At 39.3% G+C, this 21759-nt stretch overlaps 1 protein-coding gene across 2 annotated transcripts; it reads left to right on the top strand.

Moving 5' to 3' along the window:
- The first annotated feature begins 2918 nt into the window (after positions 1-2918).
- Positions 2919-20829, top strand: tlr18 (toll-like receptor 18). Of its 2 annotated transcripts, none has more exons than XM_042490820.1 (4): positions 2919-3008; positions 16023-17020; positions 17609-18791; positions 19728-20829. In XM_042490820.1, exons 2-4 carry the CDS (start codon positions 16032-16034, stop codon positions 20193-20195), a joined length of 2640 nt encoding a protein of 879 aa, XP_042346754.1. In that variant the 5' UTR covers positions 2919-3008; positions 16023-16031; the 3' UTR covers positions 20196-20829. The 2 variants fall into 2 exon arrangements, with proteins under 2 accessions (XP_042346754.1, XP_042346753.1); XM_042490819.1 differs by having other exon boundaries at positions 16019-17020.
- The last annotated feature ends 930 nt before the right edge of the window (positions 20830-21759 follow it).

Genomic DNA, 21759 nt, shown 5'->3' with positions numbered 1-21759 from the left:
TTCAAGTATTTAAATCTGAAAGAGCTTCAGTACTCAGGTGAGGAAGCATTACATCAATTGGACCTTTGCTGCACTTTCTGCCACATTTCTGCCAACGATTTTTGCCATCTGGGTACATTTCACATTTTGTTAAATATGCCTATTGTCTTACTTTCTGAGACTGAGATGAGAAGATGGATCTCACTTTCGGCCCTTGAGATCCTCCAGAGGTGAAATCAGCGTGTTGCACAAGTCAATCAATTCCTGAGCTTTTTTACTCAAGAACAAAGAGATGCTTTTATCGAAGACCCCGAGTCTCAATCTCGCTCTGCAAGCTCACGGCTCCACAACACATTTCTACCTAATGTGCAGCTCTCTGTAATATCTCGCCCACTCTGTGCAGATTCTTTGGCTGGAATTAAGCAAGGAGCCATAAAATATAAATCCTCCTTTCTTTTCAATTGATTTCTATTCTTCTGCAGTTATCAGGAGCATACACACACACACATACACACGCACGCAAACAAGGGCAGTCTCTCTTGTGCACACAAACAAACACACATCCAATGCAGACGTTCACCTGTCAGTCTTCTCAGTGGTTGCACTGGCACAGACACAGACACAGAAATAGATTTTACAGCCACGGCCAGAAAACAAATCAAACCATTTTCATTTGGTATTGTTTCCAGATGTCATTTCTCTTGACGCGATGAGGTAATCCAAGCATGACAAATCAAACTGCTTGTATTGTGTTCAAGGGTCAGGTCACCCAAAGTGCAATATTTTCTTATTTTATCTACCAGTGGAGACAGATTTCAGGGGAAACACCGTCTGCCTGACCCAACCGCCACAGTAAAGGTTGGTTCGTTTTTGCAAACCACTGATACATTACATTTCGACATTATTACATAGCAATATACTGAAACTTTCTGTTTCAAAATCCTGAATCATTTGTGAAGAATATGTTGCTGAACAAAACGCGTAAGTATGAAGTTTGTTTACCACAGACCTTATTTCCTGCAATTACACAAAATCCTATGCAAAAACCATAGAAAGGCTTCTTCGCTAGAGAACTAGGGTGACTTTAGCTTCTGGGTTAGCCCACAGAAAAACATCATCCCTCAGGCGTTCTGTTCTGTCTTCGCAGAGTTTGCAAAGTTGTGTGACTTTAATTCTGTTATGTGCAACTAATTGGAGAGCTCTAATTTTCTAATTATTTTTTTACGTGTATTGATTTCAACAATAATGATAACACTGATTATGAAAATATAATTTTCACTCTGTTTTGACAATACACATATGTTTATGTGTGTTCTATAATTAGTTCGATACTTTCATAAGGTAGGTTTCCATTATACAACTGCACAAAATTTTAGCAATATTTTCAAAAATGTTGATAAAACACACTTGCAAGATGACTGCGTTTCCACTAAGTGAAGTTCTCCTCTGGTGATAACATCCCATTAACCATGGCGATGGACGTTCAAAACATTAGCAGCTTTATTGCTATTGCAGCCACCGCACTAGTCATCATTCTTTCCAATCCAAGGTGATGTAGGCGTGTTATAGAGCCATAATGGAAAGGCGAGCCCCTTATGCGTGGGAGCGGCCACATATGAGGGATTTCTGGGAGCTGGTAGTCAACAATTTCACAGAGGAATTGTTGATTAAAAACTTTCTCAAAGTTATGCGATGCATTGACACCTCTTGTAGCTCATAATGAGGGAGCCAGTTCTTACTGACACGCACATAGCCATAGCATCATGTGACCTTGAAAAGGACTTAGACACACATTTTTTCTTATCACCTGGTATACCACAAGATGTGAGCCTTAAAACTTTTTTTGCGATAAATGAGGCATATTTTTAATTCACTTCACATTCAATTTCAATTTGTGCAAGTAGAGCATTAATGGAAACCCTGCTGTTGCAATTGCGCTCAGGGCACCCATATGGCCAGCAGCGGCCCTGCAACCCAGTAATGTAAGACCAGTGAACTGACTTATATCTGCAGTATTATCAATCAGGCTCAGAGCTGGCTGCTGGAGGCAAACTGTGAAGTGGAATGTTCAGCTTGCAGAGACAAACACATCCTCCATATTCCCAAGAAGTAATGTTTACTTGAGTCTCTGCTAGCTCTCAAAAAAGTTCTGTGTGGTTCATGCATGCACACCCAGCACAGCATGGATTCATTCATTTTTTAAGTATTGCAACACAAGATTCAAACAGTAACAGAAGTCTTCTTACTGGTTACGCTGTTCCAAAAGATTCCCTCTTTCTACAGCGACATCAACTGAAGAAAAGCTGCCGATTTTTCTGCCATCAGCAAATACAATACAGAGATGTTATGTGGACAGTTCGGATTGATAAAATTATACCGTGAAGCATAAAAAGCGGCAAGAATGAATATCCCCGTCAATTCTTTTTATTCTGTCTCTTTTTTCAGCTGTTTTTTCAGCCACAACTATTTTCCACCCACTATAATTCATCCTCCCCACACCTGTCAGACGTGTTGCTGCTGAAAAGTTTTAACGTCAGTTGTTTATGTTTTGAGCAGCACAAATTAAATTGTTTTTCCTGGTTTGAAGGCAGGAATTCATAACTCAAAACCTGGACTGATGAAACCAAGTCTTTCTCCAAGGCCTCTCTCTCTCTCTCTCTTTCTCTCTCTCTCTCTCTCTCTCTCTCTGCTTCTCTATATATATATATATATATATATATATATATATAAAAAATAAAATTTAAAAAACATCTCCTAATGTAGTGACAGTTTTCCTCTCATGTTTGCCTTAAAGTTGTTTTTCTGTCAAAAAAGCAAAGTCAGATTGTGGAGCTTCTCCAGACACAAGCAGACAGAGAGAGAGAGAGAGAGAGAGAGAGAGGGGAAATATTTGGGCTGACGGAGTTGGCACATGCTAACTCATACAGGGTTGAGTCACTTCTAACAGAGCGTCTAACACACCACACAGGTTAAATGTGTTGTGAAAAATCAAACCGGCAAAGAAGTGAAATCTGACCGACCATCTCGGGGTGAGTGAAGATTTTTATTTATTTAATTTTCTGTTTTTAAATTGTTGTTTTGACTTTTAAACTGCAACAAACTTGACTAAAATTTATTAAATCTGATATACAGGTAACTTTTACCATCCTTTTTCATCACTCAGTCATCACTGGCCAGAAATCTGACACACAGTCTGATAGAGAGAGATGTTTTGTTGTTGTTATTGTTTGTTTTAAACCTGCTATTTTTTATTGCATTTTGTCAAACTGTGTTGTAGTTTTGACTTTAACTGCAAAATATGACTTTCAAGCTGCAAACTTGTATCAGTTATCTTTCCTGTTGACTGTTGAGTTCATCTGTCAGGGTTAGAGAACGTGTGTCACCATCATGTGCTTCCCCTTTTTGCTGATGACTCCACTTTTTACATAAGATACAATCTACAAAACAACCCAAGATCAGTCATTACCTTCTCAGAAACGTATTTCAACACACCCACAAATCAGAAAACGGAAGTTAACCCACCTAGTGGTGGATGTCACAATGATGTCAGAAAGACATTAGACTCTTAATTGGATAGAAAATCGGGCTGATGATTTGTTAAAATGTGTGAAAATATAAAAATCCCATGTTGTATGGACGTTAATCTTATGGCATTTTGCATTATGACATTGGGTTTTGTTATCCAAACCTTAATATAAAATTACTTTTGATACTCAAGTAAATATCAGATGCTTTAAGACTTTTATTCAAATGATATTCTAATAGGTCACTTTGACTTATACATAAGTCATTTTCTGGAAATATATCAGTACTTATACTCAAGTATTACCTTAAGGGGTACTTAATCCACCACTGATCTTGATGTAGAATAATATCATTTAGTTTTAAAATGATTTAAGTATTAAAAGTAAAAGTATAAGTAAATACTGTTAATGGAAAGCAAGTGGTCAGAATTCGAAGAATTATGAAGTATACTTCTTCACAACATACGCCACCTTGAATATGGAGCATACATTACACTCGGTCTTTATTTTTTTTTTAATTTAAAATTTAAAAAACAAAATTGAGTTTTCCTTCTATTTCATTCATTTATTTCATTCATTCATAAAGAATAACAGCATACATATTATTTAGGAAATTAAATGTAGTGGAGTGAAAGTGAAAATAGACAGAAATATAAAAAATGTAAAGTACACATACTCCCCCAAAAAGCTTAAATACTTTAACAAGGTATTACTACTTTGTAACATTACACCACTGTTCAAGCTAATGATGGCATGACACATTTTAAAGATGTTGGATTTTGGTTATTTTATAACACAATGTAACACCAACAAAATATTAACAATATCTGTCTTCAGCATATTTTACGTCACATTTATGGCATTAGATGTTGTCCTGACATTGAATTTTTATCACATGGCTTCACAACCCAAAATCGACCAAATATCAGCTTCTGATGACGTGGCCGTCAGCTGAGAAGAAGTTTCAGAGGATGATCCTAACAATTAATTCATTACTCATCTCACACTTTTCAGGCTTGGCTAGTTATTAGTGTCATTTCACACGAGATACAGTCTTTGAACCGCTGTGTTATCTGTCGGCCACTGAGCAGCTCCACTCCAGTAATTGGGGGTTGACAGCTTCACTCAAGGGCCCTTCAGTGATGGTAATGAGCGGGGACGAAAAGTGCAGCTTTTTCAGGCTCTCTTCCCAGATTTTTTTTTTTTGTTTGTTTTTTGGGGTTCTGAGTTTGAACCTACTGTACGTCAAATCCACAAAATATCACATCATGTTAATCCTGCAGAGAAAGACAGGTTAAACTGGTAAATGTGGCGCAGCTCACTGATGGGTGTTCCTGCTCAGTTGTCAGTTCATGACTTTGCTCTGGACTGAAATATCTTCCGAAATATCGGATCCATTTGATGGAAATTTGATACACACAACTCAAGTTCTTCACAGAATCTGTTGAGTTTCTTCTGTAACAGTGTGGGGTACTGATATTGTAAATATTTTGGTTGAGTTCAAGCTGTGGGTTTTATGAGAGAGTAGAAGTTGTGTCCGAGGCTTTTTAGGGATTTGTTTGTGTACAGAAGTCAACAAATTCCTGCTGCTGTTTTGCCCACTTAGATCTTTTTCAAACTTTTTTCATGCTGCACATTGTTGTTTATCCAAGTTCTTCAGCATTTCTGTTTATGTTGTATTTTTAAAGGTCATTTTGAACAAACCAGCTTTTCAGTCTTCCCGTTTTATCTCTCAGTTCTTGGTGCCATGTGGCCGGTGAGCTGCTGTGGTCACTTACATGCTTTCAACTCAAAGAGCCGCACTCTAGCTCAATGGGAAGTGACTCCCAGACTCTCAGTTTGAGTCGGACCAGTGATCCTCTTGAGTGTGAAAGCGACCACCTGTTTGCTGGGTTCGTCTGATATTAGTTTGATATTATTGAGCAGAGAAAAGGCAGATGCTCGGCTCCACTTGTGTCGGTGTTACTCATTCATTTATGACTAATTCACTGGCATGCAGGACAGATCACGGGATAATGGTGTAGAGGTGGAGTCTCGAATCACACTTATACATTGTTCTGTGCTCAGCATTGTTCTCTTTTGTAGGTCAAGTATAGCATTATTCTGATTTTTGTGAATGAAAGACTTCTCTGTATTTTGAAGCCCTAAAACTATTGTTACTTCGTGACTACATGACTCTTTTTTGTCCCCGAAACAAAAACATTAAGTTGGAGAGAAAATAGATGACCCCCCATGTGTTCCCAATCTAATCATAAGAATAAATGTTGGCATTGTGCTTTTATGCAAACTACAGATATGTTTTATTTATTTGTTATTATGTAGCAGATACATTAAAAGTAAACGGTTTTGTACAAAAAAAAAAATCAAAAATTGCAACAACGAAAAAATCCATCAGCAACTTGGCTAAAAAAAAATGCGTTTTTTTTCCTTTATTTTCTTTTTCTTTTGTTATTATTATTATTATTATATTATTATTATTATTATTATTATTTTATTTAATTTTGTTTATTTAGTTTTTGTCTTTTTTTTATCTGAGATGTCTTTCAGAATATGGAGAAACACTTTGCTGTTAGGTAAAAAAACAAAAATCCATTAAAAAAGGAATTTTAAGATGATTCATATGCAACATAATGCAACATGTCTGTGGTTTGCAGAAACAAACGATGCATATCCTCTTCTCGTGATTCAGCTGGTGTCCAGTGTAAAAAGCCTTTTCTCTCAGTGAATATTTCGTCTTGTCATGTCTGACAAAACAAAAGTGAACTAAGTCATAAATAGCTCTCTGTTCCGGTAAAGTGAAGCAATAAGCTGTAAACATGAGTCAGCATGTGTGACTCTGGAGCCCTTGAGCTAAAACAACCAAACAGAATTAAAGGTAGCGCTGTTAGCAGTCGCACCAGTTTGACATGTCAGATGCTGGAAATGACACCAGTAACTTTAGAGTTATTAGTCACACTGTGATTTTCCTGCTGTGAAATATCTGCTGCACAGAAAAAGTTCTGTGATGTCCGAAAGTCTGATGTTGTGACTTTGCTTTTTTTCAGTGACTTGAGGACACAGATGGGAAATTGTTTTAATAGCAGACTCAGGAGGTTTATAATTTCACTTTTGGGGTTTGACTCCTAACATTCTCATGAAATATGATGTCCTGCCCTCTCCGTTCCCATCTGCAGCAGATGAAGAGTCAGAGAAGTCCATTTATACTTTTTGCAGTGAAAAGGTTGCATAGTGCACGTTTAACCCTTTAAAACCAGAGCAAATGGACTTTTGATTTCTTTCAAAAACATGAGAGGAAGGCAATAAGCAACTTAGGAAGAAATTATCCAAACATTAGTACAAAGAAGTATAAGAAATAAATGAGCAAAAAAAACAAAAAAAACAACAAAAATAATTTAAATTTAAATAAAATCAAACAGCATCAAGGAAATGACCAGTAAGAAATGTGCTTAAGAAATAATAAGAATAATTCTGTAATATTTCATCTCTAATATTTTGAAAGATTAAGATAATTATGTCTGGTTTTTTGGGACATTTTACATTCTTTTTCAAAAATTTTTTTTTTTCTAATTTCTTAAAAATGTATGGAACACCTTTTGTTAAGTTGCTCATTGCCTTTTTTCCAATGTTTTCAACAAAAAGCAAGCTAATTTGCTCAAAGTTTCAAAGGTTTAAATACTTAGACATATAAATAATTCAAGAAGAGATGTCAATCCAAGTTTCAAATGGTTAAAGGTAAACTTCACTTTGTTTTTTTTTTTTTTTTAAACTTTCCTGTTAGCATTTATGCAGAGAGCTTTGGTTTCATTTATCGAGGTTTTTAGCGAGACATTTCATCAGCCTCTCTTTGCTGTGGAGAGATTTCATTAAATCTGTTTTATAACAAATAATAGTTCCAATGAAAACTGCTGACAGCATGTCCTGCAGTTTATCCAGAGACATGAGGACACTGTCTCTGGGAGGAAAAGCAGCTTTTTTAAATTAAGAAAAATCAGTGCTTTGAGCAACATAAATTAAATTCATTTCTGCAACTAACCATTATTTTGATAATTGATTAATAAGTTGATTATTTTTTCGAAGTTTCCATATGAAACGTTCTCTCTGCCTCCGCCATGCCTCCTCAAAACTACCGCTTCTCCACAGTTGATGCTACAATGGATCATCCGGAGGGAAGCAGGCGTATCTCCGCCGTACCTCATCGAATGCTCACAGCAGAATCAGCCAATCACAGCAGCGTGTAGTTTCTGTCAGATTTTGTCAGTTTATCCGTCTCATAGACTGTATATAATATCTGTGTCTTTACATACAGTCTACGATCTGTCTGCACATTCCCGTTCAGAAGTGTGACTCCGCAGAGATTCTCTTCTTAAAGAAGTGGAGAAAAAGTTTATTCCTCACAGCGTGGAGTGGCATCACAGTGACAAAGGTGGAGAAATTAACAGTGAACAAATTATTTCTGGCTAATGTAAGATATAAGCCAGGAAATGTCACGTTAGCTACAGTGCTGTTGATAAACGTTAGGTCATTTTCCGCCCATGTCTCCACAGTTGTCCTGTTGGTGTCCACTCCGTTCTCATTGTCTGCCGATGTCTCCGCCGGTGTCTCTGCCGGTGTGTGTGCCGGTGTCTGCTCCACTGTCACTCTCCGCTGGTGTCTCCCCCGGTGTCTGCTGCACTCTCATTGTCCACTGGTGTCTCTGTCGGTGTCTCCGCCGGTGTCTTCACTGGTGTCTGCTAAGCTGTCATTCTCCACCGATGTCTCCATGGTTGTCCCGTCAGTGTCCATTCCACTCTGATTATTAGCCGGTGTCTCTGCTGTTGTCCGCTCTCGCTCTCATTCTCCCCCCGTGTCTGTGCCGGTGTCTCCGCCGGTGTAGTACATCTATACATATTCATAGGGGTATCTAGTTGCATCAACCCTTCTCCACTGCTCCCGTTTGCATGTGATGTAAACAATGCCGCGACACAACCAGTGATGTAATAATTGTGCGACACAATGAATGGATTTATGATCGATTATAATCGATTTCATCAATTCGATGTTGCAGCTGAAGGCGGCGGAAGCCTTTAGAGACGGTGGGATATATCAAAACCCTGACAACAACAAATAACAGGAACTGTATCTGTGGTGAGACAGCGCCAGGTGTGAGTGGGAATATAGTTTTGTGGTTTTGAAAAGGAAGAGATCACTTGATGTTTGGCATCAACAATCACAGAACTTATACTTATGGAGACTATGTTTCTGTGGAGGACAGACAGGACAACCTGAGTGTCCAGCTGTGTTTGTGTGCAGCAGTGGCACTTTCTGGCCCTCAGGGTCCGAGGCTTTAGCCAAACATGTTTTTTCAATAGCCCTGATCTAAATATATATCTATATGGCCCAATAATCTGTCAGGCCATTCATGCATTTAAGCCCTAAAACCTAATATAAAATAATCTTTTCATTATCATTGCCAAATATTTTTAATAGAAACCAATTTGCTCAAGTTTCAAAGGGTTAACTGCTGGATCCATCATTCTAAAATAACGTATTACTGATTAGTTTGATTATATTCTGTGATCATAATCTGAGTCTCCAAAGTCACTAAAGCTGTTGAATAAATGTAGTGCAGTAAAAAGTACAATATAAGTAGAAGTATAACATTAAAAATAGATAAATAAGTAATTTCCTGTCATTTTTAATGATAGTGGTTGCAAAGTTCATGATGCATAAATAATCTGAAAAGTATAAAAAAAAATGTTTTAAGTGCAAATAAGATGCTGGGGTGCATAAAAAAAGCTTTAAAATATATTTTTCTATATCAAGAGGAAAAAACAAAAAAACAGAATCCCTCCTACAGAGGCCTCCAATGTCCTTAAATCCTAGAAACACCTGTGAATGCAGCATGTGAACACGTATCATCGTCAGTGAAGAACATTTCTTGGTGAAAACAGTCTCTCACTGGATGAACGTGTCATACAGAAGTGGAGGGCGCAGTCCTTTCAACTCAATGAAAGAGCTGTGTGCCACCGACTATTGACTGCTGGGTAAATATCATCCAGTGAGCTCAAAGCTCTATTTCTGTGACTGACGCCATTCGCGGCATATCAGAGAGATATCAGAGTTTAATCAATGATAGGGACATTTATTGTTTCGTTCGCAGCCTGGTTGCTAATTTAGTGCAGGACTACCAGCTCACAGCATGAAGCCCAGCAGGCTGCTTGGACTTTGCATTGTGTTGCTACAGACTACACAGTTTCAGCGTCAGAGCACCACTTTGCTGGCTTCTCATCCTCATCCTGCAGCTTCAGCCTGAACACAGTGATTTCTTTTATTAGCTTGCTCACTAACAAAGACTACATTATATGCATGATCTAAAAGAGGACATGTCTTGGACCATCTTGTTGTAAGGGGACAGTGCAACTGAGCTGCCCATCTGCGAGGGAGGAGAGAAGAAGAGCAGGGTTTGGAGGGAGTGTCGAGAGAAGAGAGACAAACAGGAGAGGAAAGGTGAGACGCACCTATATAGGCCACAGCAGGTGATTGCATTGATGAGGCTCAGGTGTTTGCATAGACGAGGTGCAGGTGATGTGAATTAGGAGGAGACAGAAGTGTGCTCTTGTTGTGACCTTAACTTGGCTTTAACCCTTTGAAATCTGGATGTGTTTTTCTCATGCTGCATTCAGGTGTCCTTACAAGTCTTTAAACCTCTGAAACTCAAAAAAGAAGGTTTAATCAATGCTCTTCAAAAACATGTGAAAAGGCAATGAGCAAATTGCAAGATACTGGTAAAAGTGGAGAGGAAAACAGCCTGAAAATGTTTTAATAAAGGAGAAGGAGAGTGATATTGAAAAAATAGAAATTTATGTTCAAAATATAATACAGAATATATTATACTGTTTTTAATTTTTTGCTTTTTTAAAATGTATTTTTATTTTTACGTCATTTCCTTTCTTTTCAAGTTGCTCATTGCTGTCCTCCTATGTTTTTGAAAGAAATCAAGCTGTTTTGTTCAGGTTTAAAAAAGTAAATTATTTGGACCATAAGAAAGTTTTGGCTAATATACTGTTCCAACATCCAACACATAGAAATTATTGAGAAAAATATACATACCACCCATAGTGACAGCAATTTAATGACATTTCAGAGTCAGGTTGTTAAGTTCAGCTCTGTGTGGGCATACTGGGCTCAACTTTTTACTCATAAAAGTCTGTTTACTCATCTTGAGGAGAACAAATGCACATGTGAAAAGAAGTTGTGTAAAGCTGTTTGTGAATCTGCAGCGTAAAGTCTGATTAATTGCCTTAAGTTATGTTTTTGAGTCAGTGTTATTTGGGGATATATTTATCCAAGCTGTCTTTGATTGCACTTGGTGGAGTGTCCTTTGGGGCTTTTGGCCAAAAAGTCAAGGTGTGCTGTACAAACAGGTGATGGAATCAGAATGTACTGAATTAAGTAGATAATGTCTGGTTCTGCTGCTTCAATTTTGATCATTTTTCAAACAAAACTGTCCATCCTGAGTCCAAACAACCCTTTCTGTTTCCTGCAGGGATGACTGGCTTCCTAATAAACGGCATGGCGTGCTAATTTAAGATTTCACAACATCAGCTCTCACTTTTTGCAATTTGTGAGTCATTGATCTTCTTCCAGAGTCAAACAATGAGACCTGCTGTCACACTGAAACAGTTCCAGTTCGTGTTGTTTACTCCTTCATACCACACGACTGACTCAGGGAGGTTTAGTGTCAGCTGGCATCCTTGTGCTGCAACACTCGTTGAACTGCGTCTACAGATGAACAGTGTCATTGTTGCCAGGCAGCCTCCAGTCTATAGATTCAAAACATTACAGGGTGAGTGAAAGCTATCTCTGGGTTGCAGAGAAAACAAATATTTTCCTTCTCCTCTTGCTCCTGGGGGATTTCAATATTGTCTTTCCAGCTCAAACTATATGAACTAAGCAGCAGCCAATCAGCACGTGAAAAACATTGACCGGGAAAAGAGCCATATGTCTTATGTGTGCACACACTATCCTCATGTGTTTGTGTTTTAGACTGTATGACCCAGAAATCTACATGCCTGTAACGTTGAGTCTAGAGTATGTGGGGGCTGAGGTGATTGCAACATGGACTGCAGTGAGATCACTCAAGGAAGAAATAAAAAGCAGCCTGCAGCATATTTGTGCACATTCCTTTAAGAGATAAGGCTGACGGAAACTGCACACACACACACACACACACACACACACACACACACACACACACACACACACATACGAGTCTGAATTCTTGACATGAGCTCCTGACACAGAAACTCTGTCAGGAAGTTAATACCAAACCAGTAGGAGGTCAGGGGATGTTGTTGGGAACACAAAGGTTTGGTTGACCTTGGTCACCTCGTCAAACGGAAGAATTCACCCGCGGCAGGTTTCATTTTTTCACCTGAATCATGACCAGGTGCACTGTAAACAGAGAAGAGACCATAAAGAATGAAAGGTGTTTGTCTTCTTCAAAGTCTTCAGTTTGATGCACTCACCAGGTTGAAGGTTATTGGAGAGACAAACTGATGTATGCTGGTGACAAAAAGTCTGCAGTTTGATTCTTGCTAAAGTCAGATTGTTCATCAATCAGAGCTGCAGATGTGAGCTTTGACCTTTGACCTGACCGTGGTTGTGAGACTTGTGACTCCACAGTTCTGTCTCTTAGAAAATAAGTTTATGTTTAACTAATTTGAATCAGCAATTACATTTTGTGTGAAACCTAAGCAAATTATGTTATGTTTTCTGTTAACATGAGGAAACCGTTCTCACTCCAAACTCATCAAATAGCGCTGCTCTGTCAGTGCTTTCGGTGTATGAGCGTGACACCTAAAACCACTTTCCACATCCAACCGGAATAAGGCTCAATAATGTCAGATGAGAACCTGCTTGAACAGAACTGGTGGCATTGTCATTATAAGCCAGCCGGATGGCAGGGCCACACGCAATGTGCATGGGCGTCATCACTTGAGGAACACGGTCTGACAAAACTGGTTGTGTGCATGACACGGTGAAGGACGACAAATGCAAGTGCATTTATATGGCGGGCAGCTGGGGAAGTGGATATGTACCACAAACAGCAGATTTTCGGGTGGATGTCCTAACCATTGTAACGGTTGGTTGCCATGAGCTGTTATGTAAATGTGCTGCTTCATCTCACCAAGTGCATTTGTTGGCATCACTTTAACATAAACAGCTGACACAAAAGGATACCTAAAACGTCATAAGCAGATGCAGAAGGTCACTAACAGAGCGGCAACATGTGATGAGTTGGGATGAGACCTTGTTGGAGGAAATGCTGCTCATTAATGTAACTGGCACAAATGTTGACGCTGAATGCATCAGCAAAGCATTTCAATTGTTTCTGCAAATCTGCATTCCTGCAACACACTATCCACTCTTTGTGGGTAATGTATTGTCATCTTTATCTGCTGTTGCAGACAAAGAAACATGATGAAATCTTTGGCCCGTAATTTAAAACAGTGGTCTTAGATTACAAATACATACATGCATCAGAGTTCTGACAAGGTGAGATATTTATGACTGAATCAACACTGCATGTCTACAATGCATGTCTACAAAAGAGTTGTAATATATAAGATTTATGTTATGTCTGCTAATTGTTTTTTTTTTCTTGTTTCTGACTTTTTGTGTTTTGTCAAACAGACTGAAGAACAGTTTCTCTCACATTAGAATGCTAAACTCAAACAATTAAATATAATAATTTTCAATAACAGTTGAGATCAGTTGAATGCCTCGAATGTGAACAGATTTTTAAACAGACAAAACTGCATCGATTATGGAAGCTTTGTTATTGCCGGATGATATTAAACATCATTTTACAACAGGCACGGTGTTTCACTAAGTCAATATTATTGGTATGCATCTAATCTGCTGTCAGTTTCCAGGAACAGGTGTCCACTGTTGACCAGATCGGATAGTCAAGGAGTGTCTCTGGTTTCCTTGTTGAAGCAGCATCACGGCTGCTATTTTCTCACACAGACAATGTTTAGATGTCAAAGACGGAGGACACAGTTAACATTCATTGAGAGGATAAAATCGTTCATTTGGTGTCTTGTATTTGTCTCTAAAATCTGTTGACAGTGAGTTATTGAGATGGCCTAAGAGGAATGAGGAGTGATTGGCTGAGTATGAAATGAACACCTGTTGGAAGAAAAATCTGGCGTTCAACATCACAAATTATCTCACTCCTCAGTGCTCATGAGGCAGAAAAATTCCTTGTTTTTTTATGTGTTAAATTACAAAGTAATATCAGTTACTAAACCCTTTCCTAGTCACTTTTTTGCAGTTTGCAGGACATTTCTTGCTTTTTTTTTTCCTGTTTTTTTTTTTTTTTAAAGAAGTCAAACCAGTTTTCTCCGGTTTCAGAGCTTTAAATGCTCATTTAAGGCGTCTGAATGTGGCACAAGAAAACTATCCAAGTGTTAAAGGTTTAATTATACTGAGATCCATCAAATCTGAAAAAATCTACAAACAGTATTCTCCATCCTCCCCTCGATACCAGTGTTTCTGCAGCTGCTATAAAACAATTTCCAGTTCTCATTCTAATTCAAACCTAAATTAAATTAAATGTATAGATGTCCCACTCTGGTGGTTGTCCACAGATGACCTAAAACAAACAAGGAAACAATATATTTCTCCACCGCCCACATCCTCACAGACATAAATGTTTATTCAAGACACGTCACTTCTGGACGAGATAAAAACTAACACTGTTTGTTTAACGGGGGTAATAAAGTTCAACTGCTCCTCCACGTGAGGACCAAAACAGTGCGTAGCCTCGTAGCAGCAATATAAATAAAGGTTCAGGGGATCAGAGAGAGTCTGCATTAACAGCCTTGAGCAGGAAACTAGTCCTGAGAGGGTGAGTACTCTGCAGTGTCTGATACTGTGAGTGCTGCTGTATATGTGAAGGACCAATGAAAATGTCTCTTTTATATGGATGACTGGTGTTTTCTGTGTTGCCTAAGAGCACATCCCGCCTGTTGTTTGTTGCACGTCTTGCAGAGTTCACTTACCCTGTAGTACAGTCTAAATATTATTCTGCACATTTCTGATTTAATGGGAAGTGATGGAAAATTGATCAAAGATCTGGGAGAGTAAGAGATGAAGATGCCTCTTCCTCCATCACATCACGTCTCTATCATCCTGATTTCTCTGCTGTCTCTCAGATCTATATTTAGTAATTTGGGGTTTCTTTGAGTGGAAGTTGGAATTTTCCTACTTTTTGCAGAAAGAAAAAAAGAAATCATGCATCTTATAGGAACGAGATGCCAGCTCATTTCGGAGAAGTGGTGTAGTGTTGTGGTCACAGCAAAATTCAAAGAGTCAGGTCAAGTCAAACTTTTTTTTGTAGAGCACGTTTAAAAGCAACCACAGTTGAAGAAAATGCTGAACAGGCACAAGATACTTAAAACTGATGAATACAGATGCAAACAATACAGACAGAAGAAAAAGTAAAAATAATGGTGGTTATTTAATGCTGAATAATGGTGTCAGGCTCAAATCAATTATATGCCAACAATAAAAGGCGGCTCTTAAGCAGTGACTTTCAGGTTTCTGAAGTCTGAACTGACTTTATTTGAAGAGGAAAGTGGTTCCAGAATTTAGGAGCAGCCACCACAAAGGCTCAGTTGCCACTGTTTTTGTGTCTGTATCCTGGAGAATATCCAAGGGCATTTGATTTAATGGCTTCTAACTGGAGTGTGAAATACAACAGTTCAGCTAGATATGGTTTAAAACAAGCAACAAAAACTTAAATTAAATCCTAAAACATAGAGGACGTTGGTGGAGGGAGGCATTATGTTGTCCTGTTTTGTTTTTTTTTTCAGTTCAAAGATGCAACTGCATTTTGTACAAGCTGTCGATGATGTAGTGACGACTGATCTTACAAAAAATACAATAGTCAAGCAAAGAGGTGATAAAGAGGTGATAAAATCATGAATTGTCCTTTGGTCGACTACGAGATGCTCAAGCTCCAAGAAACCAACACAGTCAACCAATCGTTTGGGTCATCCGAACATAACAACCGATGTCTTATTTTGTTATGATTAAGAACGTTTCACGTTCAGGTGGAAATTTTCTGCCTCTATTCTAGGGGATTTCTATGCTTGCAGATAAGTTAAATATGGAGGTGAGAAAATGAAAAAAAACACAGAAAGTACGGAGAAATAAAGGAGAAAACTAGAATGATTGCAATGAGCACAAAAAGTACAGTAAAAAGTAAAGTATTTCTTTCTGAGATGTACTGGAAGAAAAGAGACTGTCACAAAACGTAAATGAGCAGAAAGAGTACCAATATTTCAGACTTGCAGTTGAGAAAATGTTCTTTCTGCCTCTCTGGAGAGAGGCAATAACCGTTTAATGTGAAAAACAAAAAAGGAAACGCCAGCCTCCAAAAACAATTTGGGTCAATGTTCTGTCACGTTTTTGTTTGAAAACAATAAAATGCCAACATTTAATCTCTCCTTTTTCTTTTTTCTTAGCAAGCCTGTCACGATGATTTGGAAATTGATTCATTTTAGTGCTCTCCTCCTCGGGGCACTCGCTTCTCCGACTCCATCCTCGCCCACCAGCACCACGAACGCTGACGGAGGACCCTGTCACATCTACAACTCTGGCCACTCTGCAGACTGTCTGGGAAGACAGCTCGACAGTGTCCCATGGAGACAATTTCCATCCACACTGGAGGACATAGATCTCTCCTACAATAGACTTCAAGCTGTTCATGCTGACGACTTCCTCCGCCTCCCTCAGCTCCGCGTCCTTGTGCTGCGGTACAATAACATTTCACACATTGACAATGATGCCTTTAAAAACAACAAGCTGCTGGAGCATCTTGACATCTTTAATAACTCCCTGCAGGAAATTCCTGCCATGGCTCTGACTCCTCTTCTGAATCTGAAAAAGCTTTTAATGTCCAATAACCTTTACAAACACGCCACTTTGGATGGCAGCTTCTCCAAATTTGCCAAACTCGAGGTTCTGTCCATGGGCGGCCCTCTGGTGGCGGGTCTAAAGAAAGCCGATTTTCTGCCCCTGAAGGACACCGTCTTACAAGGCTTTGCTATCAAATGCTCCCCCAGTCTGAGTTACTATGAGCCTGGAAGTTTAGAGGTCATCCAGACAAAGCAGATGGGCTTTGATATGGCCATAGATCAGCTGCCCAATGCTCTCCCTCACATGCTACGAGACCTTGCCAACAAGACCTTCAGCGCCATCCAGTTCCGCAACCTTTTTGAGTTCATGTACTACATGGGAGAGGAAGACATTTTCCAGGGTTTAAAAGACATCACAGCCCATCAGCTCATCTTTCACAGAGGAAAATACAACGAGAACCTCCTGAGGATGGCTTTAATGAACTTACAAGTTGCCCCTATCAAGTGGTTGAGACTCCAGTACATCGACTTCGCCCGTTCACCCACATTTGTTGATAGCGGAGCAGGTTCCAGCGTTACAGAGCTGGCACTGGATAAGTTGGATCTGTGGTAAGTATCTCCTCATTTTGGAGCATCATTTGTTAACTACATAGCATATAGGTTTGCATATTAACTATAGCATATTGTCTTAGCTTTTGTCACAAGAAACTGCATCATGATGTTTCACAATACAGTTAAGAAGTTTAACTATCAATTCTGCTGTTTTCTGCTGTGAGTTTACATATAAATTTAAGTTTAATCTATTACTAAGTTATTATTATTAAGTATTCACTGAGTAATAGGTATTGACTCCATCCAGGAATTCATGATCCTGCAATCATAAGAACTAATGCAAATTTGAGATCTTGCAAAATAGAAACCCCGCAGTTTTTCCCACAAATAAAAATCAGTTTGTAAAGTGCCAATTTAACCTACTGCATACAATTTCAATCACGTTTAGTAGTCAGTGTCAAATAAAGGTAAATTTTTTTGGCCATGTAACAAACTTTCTTGAAGCTTAAGTGCAAAGGACATTTTTTCTTTGAGCTGGACTTGCCCTTCCTCCCAGGATAAATCACTCTGACCAAACTCCTTGGATGACTGTTTGCCTTTCATGTGCACATAAAGAACATTACGAATATTTTTTTTTTCTTGTAGGTATATCAGTAATCCTGACGTGCTGCGTTTCGACTGGCGCTTCACCTGGTTCAACAAAATTAAGGAACTGTCTATTCAGCACGTGTACTTCAACTCTGTTCCTTGTGATGCTTGGACTGAGATGGCAGGTGTGGAGTCTCTGGATGTCTCCAACAATCGACTGCAGAATGAGTACATCTTCAACCAACAGTGTGATTACAGGGGCACCATGCCGAACCTTCACACCTTCAAAATGAACTCCAATGAACTGAGCAGCCTGAAAGCCTTGTCGTCTCTAACCAGGGAGTTCCAGCAGCTGCAGGTGTTGGATTTTAGCAACAACAAACTGGGATCTGCAGAAAAAAGTCGGGGCTGCGTTTGGCAGAAAAATATCACTCGTCTTATCGCTCATCACAATCAGTTTGTGAGTGAAGCCCTGCGCTGTCTGCCCACCACAGTGCACTACCTGGACCTGTCCAACTGCAACCTGGACCAGCTGGATATGATGTACTTTGAGAGAGCCACCAACCTAAAAGAGCTCCTGCTGAGTGGGAATAAAATCAAGTTCATCCCATCTAAATGGACAAGTCCGTCACTGCAGTCACTAGCTTTGGATGGGAACTCATTCGGTCTCATTAGCAAGGCGTCCTTCCAGGACATGCCTCAACTGTCTCAGCTGAGGGCTGGGAATAATCCTTACCACTGCACCTGTGAGCTCCACGCTTTTGTCCAGGACACAGTTTCAAAGGGGAAGGTTAACCTCACAGACTGGCCTTGGAACTACAGGTGTTACCACCCAGAGGCCTTGCTGAACACAGTTGTATCCAAATTCTTCCCAGGTCAAGTGGCATGTGACATCAGACTCGTCATCATCATCTGTGTTGCCACCACTGCAGCGGTGATCCTGATACTGATGCTGATTTGTTATATTTTTGACCTCCCTTGGTACACTAAAGCCACGTATCAGATCATCAGGGCCAAATACAGAGCTCACAAGGAGAAGTTGGCAGGGGAACCAGGGACTTTTGCTTATCATGCCTTCATATCCTACAGCCACTCTGATGCAGACTGGGTGAGAGACCAGCTCTTGCCCTGTTTGGAGAACAACAGGAACCCCTATCGTTTGTGTATTCATGAGAGGGACTTCATGCCAGGGAGGTGGATCATCGATAACATCATTGACAACATCGAAAATAGTCATAAGGTAAAATATTAATCAAATACAAAAATACAGAGCACAGCTCATCATATATGTGGAAGAAAATATTGCATTGTACTACATGTTTCCTTTCCCTCCTTTTCCTGGTCTCTGAGCCTCTTTTATTCAACATTTACATGCTCCCTCTTGCTTAGATTATCCAAAATTCTAACATCTTATGCTGATGACAGGTGCTCTACATAACAGTGTCACTATAAGACTACAGTCCCTTAAATTTGCTGAGTGCATTGAACAGATTGATGAATGGACGTGCCAAAATTTGTGAAGTGAACAAATTTTGGCACGTCCATTCAATAACTATATTTGGCACAAAGAGAATAGAAGTCAGTTTTCACCTTGAATCAATTGAATCAAAATTTACAAATCAAGCCAGAAATATTGGTTCACTTACAGACTCTGACCTCAATTTCGACAACCAAAGAATTTGTCTAAACAAGATATAGAAAAACTTGTTCATGTGTTCATTTTCAGCAGGCCAGATTATTGCAACGGTGTCTTCACAGGTCTAAGTAAAAAAAGCAAACAGTCAGCTGCAGCTCATCCAAAATGCTCCTGACTAACACCAAGAACGTGGAGTTCATACATTAGTCTTTGACTCACCGCACTGGCTTCCTATGTGTCGAAGAATACATTTCAAAAACCTTTTACTTGTCTATAAAGCACCAAATGGTCTCAGGCTTAAATATATTTCTGATTTACTTGTGCATCACAAAGTATGCAGACCCCTCAGGTCATTTGGGACAGGTTTGCTCACTGTTAACTCTAACTGTTAACTCTTACTTATTGTAATGTAATGTTTGAATGCAGTTTAAATATTTTCATATTGTATTTAATGTATTTGTATGTCCCTGTAAAGCACTTTGAATTGCCGTAGGTCTGAACTGTGCTGGAGAAATAAATTTGCCTTGCCTCTATCTTTAGGTTATTTTTGTCCTCTCCCGGCACTTCGTTAACAGCGAGTGGTGCAACTATGAGCTGTACTTCGCTCAGCAGAGAGCCATGGGAAAGACCTTCAGTGACGTCATCCTCGTGGTGAAGGAGCCCATCGATCCCAGTTCTTTGCCCAGCAAATACTGCAAGCTGAAGAAGATGCTGAGTACCAAGACATACCTGGAGTGGCCCCAGCAGCCCAACCAGCAGGCATTCTTTTGGGCGCAGCTGAGAAGTGTCCTGGGCAAGCCGACGACCACCCGAGAAGGGAAGCACAGTGTGAAGAGCAGAAACTCATCTGTGGGGGGTGTTTCTGTGATTGGACCTCCCATTGAGGACAGGAGGCCAGAAGTAGACAACACTAATAGAGACAAAGAAGCAGCACTTGACAACGAATTTATTAAGAGGAATAATGATGAGCTGTTAAATCAGAGACACATTCCTGTGGTGGCATTTTGACCAAAAGGTTAGAGAATAAAGATTTTTTCAGTATTTTCTTTAGGCCTGAACTCAGTTAACCTTTTGTGTGGGTTATGCCAAAGCTGGGAGCAAAAGCCAGTGTCTCATTATGATGACAAAAACATGATCCCCCGCTTGCCCATGGCATTCTGTCATGTTATCCCCAAGGGCCGGGCTGATGCCCTCTGCGCCGCTCTCCCTCTGAGCGTCTCGGGCCGGGTGCCCAGCTGACAGTCGCTGAAAGGCCAGAAACTCAACGGCTCAAATGAGATCTCCCATGTTGCACTCTGGATAACAAGCGAGGTGCCAGGAAGATGTGGTGACAGGAGGCACATTGTGAAAGGACCGTTCTCTGTTACATGTTTGGCCCTCAGAGATATGAGATCATGAGTGTTGCAGATCTGATGGTTCAGAGCCAAGTCAAAGGCCACCACACGGGACACATGATACCAGTACTTCACAGGAATACTTAATGTTTAAGGAAAATAGCTAACCTAAATGGCAATGTAAAAATCTAAATCCCCAGTAAATCTTGGTGCAACTGGGATGCCAATACTGATGACAGGATGTTAACAAATGCACATGGTGGGATTACAATTAAAAAAAAAAAAAATATGTGGTTATGTTAGGGCAACAAAAGCACATGGTTGGGATTAGGCAAAAAGGGGTGCATGGTAAGGTGTTAAAAAAAACCATCACATTCAGTCAGGAAGCACACATCAGACTAAAAATGGCAAAATGACTTCAAGAGAGGCGTTATTTGACAACTTCAAATAAAAACGTAGCCTATTTTGTTTTCGAAATTATTTTAAGCATACAAGTGATAGTGTATAAAAAAAATTGATTTTTTCCAGCACTTCAAAATAACAAACTAGTTAGCTCACTGAAAGGATGATAGAAACTGGCTCTCTTTACATCTTTTAATGTTACAAGTTGGCTGCTCCTTAACTCTTTTGTGTAAAGTCAGAAAATCCTCATTCCATCTTTGTCTATTTCTGTTTTTTTTTGATGTGATTCAGTTGTTTCTATTAGACCCGTGAAGTTGCTTTTTCCAGTAGGAGATCAAAAAGAGCTTTGTGGTGTGTTTTTCTTTTTGTTGAAGGATTTGAGTTGAGTTCACACTTGTGTCATAATGATTCATGTTTCTTGAGAGCATTTTTTATTTTCCATATGAATTCATATCTTTCACTTTAAGTTTTAAGTCAGTATTGTGCAACACCTTAAAAACATTTCATCTTTAACTAGTTGAGATCAACAATGTGGCCGTTTGTAGAGTTTGCAAATGGCCAGCAGATGACACCATTGAACTTATAATTTTCTGGTTTCTGTCCGATAGACAGACATATACTATGTAACAAATGCATTTTCTGAATAAAGGTATGCTAGCATTGAGTTAATTCTTTAAAGTATTAAGCGTGTTGTGTGCAGAATTATACATGCAAATCAGACGTGTTTATTTTGTATGCAGTAAGTGCCTCATTTTTATAACTTGCAAAGAGCTGGACATTTATAATGACTTGTACTGATTTTGTACTTATTGGGTTAACAAATACAAATTGTTTCA

Source organism: Plectropomus leopardus, chromosome 7 (genome assembly GCF_008729295.1).
Source record: "Plectropomus leopardus isolate mb chromosome 7, YSFRI_Pleo_2.0, whole genome shotgun sequence".
Classification (NCBI taxonomy): domain Eukaryota; kingdom Metazoa; phylum Chordata; class Actinopteri; order Perciformes; family Serranidae; genus Plectropomus; species Plectropomus leopardus.
Note: the sequence above shows the minus strand (reverse complement) of the source record. Positions and strands in the feature narration are given on the sequence as shown.